Source organism: Athene cunicularia (genome assembly GCF_003259725.1).
Source record: "Athene cunicularia isolate RWA chromosome 6 unlocalized genomic scaffold, athCun1 chr6_part1, whole genome shotgun sequence".
NCBI classification, from domain to species: domain Eukaryota; kingdom Metazoa; phylum Chordata; class Aves; order Strigiformes; family Strigidae; genus Athene; species Athene cunicularia.
In genome coordinates, this window is record NW_020799105.1 from 612,500 (window position 1) to 625,208 (window position 12,709).

Genomic DNA, 12,709 nt, shown 5'->3' on the forward strand with positions numbered 1-12,709 from the left:
CACTTTTCTGCTCTTTTTATTGAAGGCACCAGTGTCTGCTTCCTTTCATAATTCACATTGTAGTATGGTGCATAATAGTCTAGTGACTTAGATTTCTCTTAAAGGTATGTTGTAAGTTCTTTTCAGTATAACTCACTGTGTTGCTTCCTGGCTAAAGAAAAAAATATATCAATGAGGGTACACTTAGGAGTACATATTTAGAAATATTGATCCATGGGTTTATTCTACTGTGAAGCATTTAAAACAGATGTTGCTAAGAAAATAGAAATTTTAAAGATAGTAATGTCTGGTGTTGTTTTTAACAGCTGAAGATAAATTGCTGTGCTTGACTGTATGATGGACAACTAGTAATTTAATTATCTGAACTCAGGGCTTCTTTACTGATGTCTCTGCCTTCCAACAGGTTACTTAATTTTTCTGAATTGTCATACTAAATCAGAATCATCCTGACTTGTTACTCTGTCACCACTGCTGGTTTCTACTAAATGTTTCAGAGAAAGGTGCCAAAGTCCTTGTTCAAGTGTGTTCTGTCCTTAATAAGAGTTTTAATCACTTAAAATTGAAAGATTGCTTAAGCACTATCTTATATTTTCCAAAATCACACTTTAATATTAATATCTTAATATTTCATGAATAGGTTGTTGTAAAATGCTTTATCTATTGTAAAAGGAAAATAGACTTACTGACCTTCACTGTCTCTCTGAAGCTGTTATAGACTGAGACATTTGGGAAATAAAAAATTTAAAATTAAAAAATTCATAAAACCACTAATGTTAATTTAGTTTTCATGCTGTCCTAAAAATAAGAGGATTTTATGTTGCAGGGCACAGTATTAAGGAACTGTAAGTGTGCAGAATAAGTAATAAAGCCATGTTTAAAAGCAGATGGGAAAGAGACAGCAACCTTCTGCTGGTATGGTTGCTACTGCTTTACCTTTACTGCTAAGTTTGTACCTTTGTTCTTGGAGTTACTTATTCAACAAGGCCAAGTGCCAGGTCCTGCACTTGCACCACAGCAATCCCATGCATCATTACAGGCTTGGGGAGGTGTGGCTGGAGCTGTCTGGAAGAGAAGGATCTGGGGGTTCTAATTGACAAGCAGCTGAACATGAGCCAGCAGTGTGCCCAGATGGCCAAGAATGCCAACGGCATCCTGGCTGGTATTAGAAATAGTATGACCAGTGGAAGTAGGGAGGTGATAGTCCCCCTGTACTCTGCACTGGTGAGGCCACACCTGGAGTATTGTGTCCAGTTTGGGGCACGTCAATACGAGAGAGATCTCGAGGTGCTGGAGCAAGTGCAGAGGGCAATGAAGCTGGTGGAGGGCCTGGAGAATAAATCCTATGAGGAGCGATTGAAGGAGCTGGGACTGTTTAGTTTGAGGAGGAGAAGGCTGAGGGGAGACCTCATTACTCTCTACAACTTCCTGAAAGGACATTGTAGAGAGGTTGGTGCTGGTCTCTCCTCACAGATAATTAGCGATAGAACAAGAGGGAATGTCTTTAAACTGCAACAGAGGAGGTTTAGACTAGACATTAGGAAGAAATTTTTCACAGAAAGAGTGGTCAGACAGTGGAATAGGCTGCCCAGGGAGGGGGTGGAGTCACCATCCCTGGATGTGTTTAAGGGTCGTTTGGATGAGATGTTGGGGGATATGGTGAACTTTGTAGAGTAGGGCTGATGGTTGGACTTGATGATCCCAAGGGTGTTTTCCAACCTGAATAATTCTGTGATTCTGTGATATCCTTAAAGGTAAATGACTGTGGAACATCTGAAATAAATATGACATGGGTGGAAGCAAATACCCACTTGAAGGTTTTGTGTGAGGTCAGAATTTAGCATCTGAACACCACACAACTAGCAAGAATGACTGTGTCTTATGTTTTCTGACAAACCTGACTGCATAGGCTGCCAAGAAAAGAATAGTTTCAGAGATAGAGCATGACAGATCCATGTGATCTTAAGCTGCTTGGGCAATTTTGTTATAAAGGCAACAAGAACAGTGTAATCTGGGTCATTTTCAGTTTAAATTAAACTTTTTGGCTCCCCCGCAGAAAGTAGGAGCACTGCCAAAGTCAGTTTGGTTTGGTGCAGAGATGTGGATAAACAAATGTTTGTCACACTGCCCTCTCATCCGGTGTGTTGGACCTCCATCAGAAAAATCATTTGCTGACAAGAAGTTGAATCAGCTGGCAGTCACTGCACTGGGAAGGGAGGGGGAGAAAGAGGAGAGTTTTATTAACAATGGAAATTTGCAGCAGGGGAGCACGGAGAGTTGTTTAATGTCACCCTTAAAAGCAGAGATGTAGCAAAAGAAATTTGTGCAGGCAAAGTTCTCCGTCTAGGCTCAGGTCTACAATGAGCTAAGTGTTTCTGTTTAGGAAACACGCTTAATTTAGGGGTCAGCCTTACTGCGGATGGTAATGCAAGCCTTAAAGATTGGTGACGTGCCAAGAACTGTGCCCCTAAGACCAGAGCACTCCCCATCTTGTGGGATGAAACATCTAACACTCCTTGAATTAAACCCTGGTTCTTCACAGACTGAAACAGATTCAGTATACCTGCCTCTTTGGCCCTGAGCTTAAGGTGTGTATCTGAGGGAGTAATTTTTCTTATTCCTACGTAGTAATTTAGTTAACATAGCAAATTTTGGAAGATGAAATAATCTTTTTTCATTTTTATTATAGATAAAATATTGTAAATGTTTTAGAGTAAAAGGTGTATTTTGATCAAATAAATAAATAAATTCACTGAAAGTGTACGCGCAGTGAATTTTGGAAAGCCGATGCCTTGTATCTTTATTTGCCACTACAGTCCCCTTGAATATGCTATGCTTTAGAGCCATGAGCCATCTTCAGATAATGAAGTTGGAACACAATGTGTTTTTCTCAGAAGTCATTCAATAATTTAGCATTTAGTCCTAGAAGATGTTTTACTTGATCCTTTGTGCTGCTTTCTTACAGAATGTACCAAGTGCAAGCTTGTTTTGGAGGTTTTACTTAGAGATTAGCTGGCTTGTCTTTTTTAGTCTCTCCTAGAAGTACAGGTGATGCCTAGTGCTACATGGTGTTTCACAAGTCCAACTTCAGAGAGACAGAAGAGAAAAAGGCTCTGTTTTAATTTGTGCTAATAATTTAATTCCTTCAATCTAGATTTGGCATTGCTGATGAGGAAATTACTTGGTTAGACCGTTGGTGTCTTAAGATGTAACTTTTTTTTTTTTTTTTCCCACTCCACCATCATTGTTTGTCTTAACAAGGAAGATTGGTATCACTGTTTCTGTGTAGACATTGTGTGAAAGATGGAGGCAAACTAGAATCCAGTTCCTCAGCTGTCCTTGGAGGTGGCTTCCATACTTAAGCAACTAGTTCTTTTCCTCAATTTGTGAGTTTTAAAAGTGGTCTTCATGTGATCTGACTAATAAAGACAGTAACAACTTAAGGAAATTTGACTTGCACTAATTGTTGAAAGTAGGAGGAAATGGAATTCTTGATTCTCAAGTGTATACCATTGCATTTTCTAAATCCCTGTGCTCTGCCAAAGCTGTTTAATACAGCCAGGAACTGATTCAAAGTTTTAATCTCAATGAGCAAAAAAGAAATGCTTCAAAAGCAAGTCTGCCATGCAGACAGGATGCCTGTGCTCCTTTTCCTCTCTGTACAAATGTGTACCTGTAAAAGACAGGTCACACTTTTTTTTTTTTTTTCCATTTAAATTAAGTGTGAGTAGTATCTACTGTGTTTATCGGAATCCTGTCATTTCAAGTTGTAATTTTGACCTTAAAGAAAATGTCAGCAATTGTTACGAGTCACTGAACTGAAATCAAATATAGCAAGTTTTTGTACCAAGGTACTTTGGTATGTGAGGTGAATACTAGTGGAAAAATACGCAAGACATATATTTGGAAAAGTGTGGTGAAAGGCACGTAAACCCTTAGGTGTGAAGCACTTTCAACATTTAACCTGAAAAATTAGTCATGGCTTCTTGTTGGGTTTGTGTTCTGATCTTATTTTTGGTGCAATTTGACAACATGGACAGTCAGAAAGTTTTAAGAATTTGAAATAAAGTGGAAAATTGCTGGTGGTTTTGCAACAAATTTCTTAAAATGCTGTGGTTGTATAGCTCATGAATAAACAGGGTGTTATAGTACCTTTGGTTGTAGAAACTAGATTCTGCCTTTTGCCTTGACCTTTTGCCTGTATCTGAATTCCTGTTGGGTGATTTTGAGTGTTTTCATTTATGTGAGGAGACATCCTATAGAGTGGGGAAACGCTATCTTGGAGCATTCTCCGGTTATACTGAGGTATTGCTAGTTTGATCAAGCAGAATACGTAAAGTAAAATGATATTTTAGCCTTAACTGAATACATGGATGTGCATCAGTCCAGTACCTGAAGATGAATTTTAATATTGTGAGAGCTATATAGAGTTCTCTGGTTATTGTTTCTGATGGTTACTAATACTGCTTCTGATGACAGACATGGCATGTGTTTCAGATAATGGTCTCACGTCCTCTGTAGTTCAAAACCAAACCAAAACCAAACATACCCACAGCCTTGGAAGGCAAACAAATGCTACTAGATTTTCTCTTTTTCAAAGTTTTTTTTTTTTTTTTCATTAGAAGTGAAGAATTATGAATGAGTCAGATGATTCCTCCCCTCTTCAGAGTTGTACATTTTCTTGTGATAACATGCTATGCATGCTGGATCTTGCATTTAAAATCTGATCTAATGTTTTACAAACATTGCTGGGGAGAGTCATATGTCTCCATTGATGAAGTCAGCTTCACAGAAGTTTTCTATCTATTCCAGGGAGCAGGATCTAACTCATTTTGAGTCCTAGCTCTGGCTTTTAAGACAGGAAAAGAAGGCAGAGAGGATCAGTGCTTCCTGAAGATAAATAAAAGGAAGATCAACCAAGATGAGAGTTAGAGTCTTTTCTTACTTCACTCTTAAAAAGAAGTGAATGCAGCTAATAATCATTTAAAATTTGCTTAGGTATGAGACTCCTATGTAATCTTTTAGAGGAATTGGGCCATTTTGCCTTAAATTGCCAAGTGTAATGAAGTGTCACTTCCTGGCACGTGATTCTGTTGTGTTTGAGTTCCATGCAGTTTTGATAGAATCTCGGTACACATCGTCTATCATAAAGATGTCCTACTTTGATTAATATATTGATTTATGTTTTTCAGTTTCCCTTACGATTCTAATTCTAGTCCAGGGTATAAGAAGTACTGCAAATCATATGAGCTTGGACTATGCAAAGAATTTGATTTTATTTAATGAAGAAATTATTTTGCTTTTAATAAGCATTAATGAAATAGGAACACAAATTAAATTATGTGAAAATGTATGAAATGGAAGCAAAAATATGCAGATTTTTTTCTGAAGCCAGTGTGTCATTGGCATGCTTGTTGTATGTTTTATTTAAAAATTAGAACAAAAAACCCAACTTGTATGCCATAAAATAAACTAGAACTACTTGTCACCAGTATATTGTGATAATTTTTCACAGGGATTTGCCAGCTTAAACAGTCTGCTTCAAGATTCCATTCCTTTTCTGGTACTTATTTTCTGCAATGTCTACTAGTAAAACTGGAGAATTTGCTTGGAGGAAGTTTTTCTTACATTCAAATACTTGTTTAAGTTTGCTTTTGCCTAGATATCACTTATTTTATCAAATATAGGAGTATAATTTTTCTGTCAAGATAAATAAACATACCCCATTGAAGTTGGGTCTGTATCACTTCTGCTAGCTGAAGATAGGGCCCTAAATGTGTTTGGGTTTTTTTAATTCAATTTTCTTTATATTGTTGATGTTGTTAACTCATTTTATCGCATCTTGTCTTTCCTTCAGTTAACACCATGGTGATTACAGATGTCATGTCTTTTCCTAGTAAGAAGTATAGATGAGCAAAAACCAGGACTTCTTTCTTATTTTCAAGCCTGTCCTTTCTTTAACCTGTTTCAAAGGTAGATCCATGCATTTAATATCACAATGCTTCTCAGCTTATATTTCTTAATTTCAAAGAGACTGGAAGAAACAAATACTGATACATAAGAAAGTGGACTATAGGAAAGGCAGCTCCTGAAATTATTGAAACTGTCTTGGAGCTTGGCTTTTGTGAAGACAGGTCTCATGTTCTGGCTGGTGCTGAAAATGGGACAGATTTCAAATCGCTTTTGCACGTAATCACTCCCTGTCTTTACTACGGCATGCTTATTCTGTTTGTGAGAAATGGTGGAGCTGTTTAGTTTGTAAGGTTTTGAAGTAGGACCTGTTTTTCTAGTTCTTCTGGTAAGTAAAATCTAGCATACTTATAAAATAACTAAAATAAAAGGTGCCTCTGACTGTTGATCTATTCATACATGAAGAAACTTACTGTCATCAGTAATAGCAGATAGCTCTGTAGGTCCTTGCTTTTAAGGTCAGATACAGAAATCTGCAAATGGACGCAAGCAAAATTTATTTAATAATGAAATTAAATTTCTAAGTCTGACGAAAGTTAGAGGATGAGAATATAAATCAGTTACACAATGTAATAGGAACTGTATTAGTTCAGTATTTTGCTGAACTCATTTTTACCATTTCATCCAAAATTATTTTCTGCTTGGTGCACAGTGCAATATTAATTTACAAATTATACTTTTCCTATTAGATTATGTGTTAGTGACGTGTGTTTAATGTAGTGTGTTTGACATCTACAGTATCAAGAAAATGAATGGGTAGCTTGGTTTGGGGACAGGAAAAGGAAAAAAGTAATATGGACATTATTTTTCTAATTTTAGGGTCGACTTACAGTGTGCTGTCCATAATGCCTTCTGATTCTGAAAGCAGCAGTTCTCTGAGTAGCATTGGTGAGTAAAGTATTTATCTTACAGCTTGATGACTATATCTTTTGGGAGCTGAAAGAAGTTGTTTTTAAGTTTGCCTTTGGGAAGGGTAGAGGAATTCCTGTCATAAAATCAAACAAGTTGAACTGTAGGTTTTAAACATGCTTCTTCACTGGGAAAAAGTGTGCCCATTTTGTGTAGTGCAAGTTTAATGGCTGTATGTAGTTGTTGCCAATAAAATTAGTTACATTTGCACACATTAAATGAGGTAACTACACTTTGATTTACTTAGCAAAATGATGTAAAAATGGCAACATTAGGCTCATACAAGTCTATGCATATAAAAATATATAGACATCCATATATGTGTATGTATATATGTAGATGTGAAAATTGTAGTTGGAGTCAAAAACATCATAGAAATACATTATTAGCCAAAGTCATGGCCTTTTAAACTTTTGAAAGTGGCTGCAAACTTTAACTCTTTTTTTCTCCTGCATGCAATGAATTACTTAATTTTCTCTGTTTTTCAAGTCGCTGAGAAAAACAAAATACTCAAAAAAAAAAAAAAAACAAAAAAACAAAAAACCCAAACAAACAAAAAAAACCCCAAAAAACAAAACAAACCAACAAAAAAAACTAAAAAAAAAAAAAAAAGAGTTGTGGGCAAAACACTTCTAACAACAAGGTTGGAATAACTGTTAGCTGTCAGTGTTCCTCTTCTTTACTCATACAAGTAACTTCTATTGTGAAATCTCTGTAAAAGTTATTTGCCTTGGATAGGGAATGTAGGCTCTTGTATATTTGAAGTTCCAGTGTTGTGTCAAGCATCTGTAGACTTCTGTGACAGCACCAGGCAAGTCAGTTGTCTGTTTAAAGATGTGGGTAGACATCTGTTGCAGTCATTGAGTTGAACTTTTAACTTCAGCATGCAGGAACAAGATTTTAGGGTTGACTGAACTATTTGCTGAAAATACAGGAAGATGTGACGTTAGTTTGATTTTTATCAAGATCACAGTTCTGTGGTATTACCTGAAGGAAGGGTATGTTTTAATTTGCTGTGAATAAATTGAGGCTGTAAATAGGAAGAAAAAAGTTCCTCAATTTTTAGGACAGCGCGACTCAAAAAAGACTGCCAAAGAGGGAAGTTCTTCTAAGGTGAATTGCACTAAATTTGTGAAATAATTGGATGAAGTGATGCCTGAGATAGGAGAAGATGCAGGTGGTCCTTTCTAGTTCCATGTTCCTGATTTTCAAAAGGAAAGATACACTTAAACCTTTTTTTAGGTTTTTTCCCTCCAGTTTTTGTAACTGGGAATGCACTGTATCTGACCTTTTATAAATTTGAAAGTAAAGGTAGCTAGATGAACAGCTACTGTTTGCCATCACAAAGAATTTTTGCTTTAACAGTGACCACTTGCAAGCTACAGATTCATGGCCTCTATTTTATTATTTTTCTATGGCATGGTACCTTATGCAAGTGTGGGATTCCTGTTTCTGGATGCTTATTTAGAATTTATTATGTTACTTTTGAGACATCCATTATTACCATGTATGGGTCAGAACTGAATTCTTTTCAAGCGATGTTTTCTTCATGATTTAAAATATTGAAGTTCATACTGAACCCTGATCTGAGTATTTTACCTAAAGGGCTGTCCTTGGAAATGTTTTATGCCTTTGGTGTGTGCAGTGATTAAAATTATTTATAACTTAAAAATTAAATGACCTGTTATTAAACAAAACTTGTGATTTAGTATTTGCCATAGTTTTTTATTCAAATGATTGAAGTAAGTTAGGTATTTATATTTAATACATTAACAGCCAGGAGAATTCTTTGTTTGAAGCTGGCATGTTTGTTTTATAGTCTTATTATAGACTTGTTATTAATGAGTATCATTTTTCCTCCATTTTCTTTACCTCACATCTTGTTCTGCAAGATATAATATTTTTAATGTGATCTAATATCAATAGCAAAATTTCTTTGCTTAATAACCAACGTATCCTAATAGACATGTTAGCAAGTCACTTAAAAGCTGCAGTCAGATTAATAGTGTCTGATTTGTTGAATGACAAACCATCATAACTGAAACTGTTTGCATGCCGGCTCCCCAAAGGCTTCATATACTTATTTGAATGAAATCCCAACAAATACTGAATTGCTATAGCATTTCAGAAATTTAACATACATCTCCCCTCTGCTCTGTCCCCATCTCACTGGAATACATTTTCACAAGGGTAATTCTTTGGAGTGGAAATTATAAGTTCAGCCTGTGAAATTAATGCATCAGTGAAAAAAGGTAAATAGTTTATGGTTTGGAGACAGTGTAAGCTTGGAATATGTTTAGTTTGATAGTTATATGTACACACACAGGTATATAAAGGAATATTTCATTTCCCCACTCACATGGACCTTCCTCATGGGGCAGAAAAGGGATCTATGTTACTATTCTCGAGTTTAAAATACTGATTTTCATTAATATTTTAAAATTTTTTATTTCTGGTCTATCTTCTGTTTGTCAAGTAGCTCAGAAACACATTTACGCATTTGACCTTTCAGAAGAAATGAGAAAGGTATTGGGGCCTCTAAGTCCAGATAAAGAAGCAGAGTGAATCTTAGCCTTTTCAAACTAGGAGAGATTATACAGTGTTTTATTTGTAGTCTTTGGACTCCATAGTTCATAAAAGTAGCTAGAGAAGGATATGTCAGTGTGCTTCATCATTTCTTCCCAACCTTAATCACCCTAGCTATTGTTCAAGGTGGTTTCTGCTGCCAGCATTTTTAACTAAACAATCTTTTTCTGAAATACTTCCAAGTAAGCCAGGATGTTGTGAAATTGAGATGATTCTAGATGTTTGAGTTAATTTATGTATGAGTTAATTTATGAACGTGATGCATATAACAGTGTGCTTGTTTTCCAGAAGACCCTGATATGAGAACTAGACTTAAATAGTACTAAGACGACTGTTCTTGAAAGGTAGTTCTAAGGAAGTATGGGCTCAGTCTCAGTCAAATAAATAAAACATGTTGTTCGGATTTGGAAAGGAAAAGGGAAAGATGAGAGAACATGATTTTATTACTGTATAAAGCAGTGGTGTGCCCAAGTCAGTTGTATTTGCAGTTCTGATAATTCCATTGAAAGATGAGAGTAGCAGCAAGGGTGAACAATTATGGAGCAGCTTCTGTACAGGGAACAACTGGATATTGCTGGGGTTCTCTAAGTCTTTAATAATGTTGTAGCCCTAATAAGAGGAGAGCAAGGAGTGATATAACTTGTATAATGTGACTCGGGGAAGAGTTTAGGGCTAGTCTATACTCACTACTGTCATATCATGCGAGCTTTTTTGCTCTTTCCCTCCCTAGATGGGCTTGCAGGGCATGAGAGATGCAACAAGAATGAGCTTCCAGCCTCATGTGCATGTGGTAGAATAAGCAGTTGAGGGGAAGCCAGTTTTCCCACCTGTGTAGCAGCCAGGGTAGCAACCTTGGAGAAGAAACTCCTCTTTGTGAGTTTGTCTGCCTTGACCATAGGTGTATCTACATTTTTTCTTTTGTATCTGTATGTAAATAAAAATACAGAATATGACAGGTCATTGCTCTTTACAGGTTATTCTTGTGTATTTTCCTTACCATTCAAAATTGGTTTAGATGTCAATATTTTCTTTTTTTTTCCCTAGTCTTCCTTCCTTTTCATGCTGTGTAGTAATAAAGTTTGATGTGCATGTAAAATAGGTAGTTTTGATGGTACTGAGGGCAAATATTTGCTGTTAATTTCCAAAAGAGGTACGATACAAACTTCTGTAATCCTTGCATCCTACCATTGTGCTTCAGCCCCAACTTCTTTCCCCCAAAGGAACAAATCACTGTTAAATTGTCATGTTCTTTCCGTATTTCCTTTCTCTTTGCTCTTGGCTAACAACAAAGATTTTTATGTGTAAATAAAAGCATCCTTCATCTGCCCACTCCCCATGCTGGGCAGACTCTCTGTATGGAGCTACAATCCTGCATCTCTGACATCAGAATAATTATTTATGGAGATTCAGTGCCTGGCCTGCCAAGCACCGAACAACAGTGTCACTTAGGAATTGGATAGAGACCAGTAACATAGCTATACGTGCCAGTTGCTGGCTAGTCTCCCACTTGACCAGTCATGATAATGTGGAGGAAGAGAACAGAGAATAAAGACCCCCTTTAAAAAAAAAAAAAAAAAAGCCAATTTGTATAGTGCATTCAGTCATTTGACATTTATAATTTTGAAGATAAATTCTCACTAAACCCTGAATTGAACTTAAATGACAGTTCTGGACACCTGGTTCTAGCTGCTCCTCCTTAAACAGGAGGGTTGGACTAGATATTATTTCTGTATCCCAGCAGATAATTTTCTGTATCTCTAAGAAAAGATGGAAGGCCTGTGTTCTAAAAGATAATCTGCAGATGATATAATACAGCCAAATATCACCCTGCTTATACAGTGCTTCAGCTTGAAATCATCAAATTGGTGTGCTATGGGAAATAGTAACACAGTGCCCTTGTTAGTTCCGGTGCCTTCCTCAATTATCTACTCCAAATTTCCATCTTTTTTTATTTTTTTTCCTTGCTCTTTTCTTCCAAAATCAAGCTCCTTTCTTCCTTTTGACAATAGCCAGGTAAGTTATTGTTCTGGCCCATGATGCCTAAAAAAGCTTCTGTAAATTGACTTACATGGTGTGTTTCAAGACTTTTGATACCCAGTACTGCATTTACAGCCTCCAGGAACACATTACTGACCTAAGCAATATGATGCCATGACAGTATTATAGTTTCTGGAATCAAGCCATTTTTTTTTTATCTACTCTAGTACCATAATGAAACTTCAGAGTTTTCCTCCAGTGCTTAAAAAATGTGATTCTTGCTCTCCTCCTCAATGCACAGGGGTTTCTTTGGTTTGGTTTGTTTGGTTTTTTTTTTTAACATTTTTTTAATGGAAATGTGCATATTGCGTGCAGGAGTCAGGCTATGGCTCAGAGGATAGCTTCCATTATGCTTTTTCATGATGAGCTTTTAACATAAAGGCATTGCATACTCTTCCATTGTTTGAAAATATGGTAAGATCATAATGAGAGGATTTTTGAAATGCAGAAGGCCTTCCATTTTTCCACATGTATAATTTCCTTCTTTCTGCAGTGGGAGCTATTTGCATTGTTTTGATTACAGCTGTCACTCTTGTATCCTCTTCATTCCACATAGCATATTATTACTTTTAACAGACCTTTATTGTTCCAGCTGTTCAATTCTTTGCAAATGGTATCACCTTTTTAGTCATAAGTGGTTTTTCTTGCTCTTTACTGTTCTTAGCACTGTACTATCTTTTCCTGTGGGGAATTTACTTAACAGTCTGTAACAAACACCACCATTGGCATGACAATTTTATGACTTTTTCTTGCAGCCATCAGGTGGTCATATATCTGTACCCACCAAGCTTGTCCAACTTCGACTTCATCTGACAGTATTTCCTTGCTTAACACTCCGTGGGTTTATCAGCCTGACAGGCTACTTACAAATAGTTTTCCACTAATTGAAATTCAAGTAACTTAATCTGAGAGCCTTAATTCTTACTCCAAAGCAAATGTTACCCCCTTTTCATCAGATGATAGTTCCTTCCTGACAATGTGTAGTCTTTCATTCCCCATTTTCATGTTGGCCATTTTGACAACTGTCCTTTTATGTTGTTGTGATTTCAGTTTATCGCTTCACACTTTCTACAGCTGTATATAACAAAGAAATTGTTTTCACTATTCATGGGAAGTCTTCAGATGCAGGTGTGGTTTATGATACTCTGTCAGTCAAAGATAAACACTCCTTCCTAGACTGAAAGTGATTGATTTATACTGTGCCCCCCGC

General features: G+C 36.5%; 1 protein-coding gene across 1 annotated transcript in view; it reads left to right on the plus strand.

Annotated features, from left to right (window-relative positions):
- Window positions 1-6,791: 6,791 nt before the first annotated feature.
- DLG5 (discs large MAGUK scaffold protein 5) overlaps window positions 6,792-12,709 on the plus strand; it is a 75,742-nt gene continuing 69,824 nt past the window's right edge. Inside the window, exon 1 of the mRNA XM_026851265.1 lies at window positions 6,792-6,861. Within this exon, the coding sequence (XP_026707066.1) occupies window positions 6,813-6,861 (49 nt within the window). The 5' untranslated portion in view covers window positions 6,792-6,812. The remainder of the gene's footprint in view (window positions 6,862-12,709) is intronic.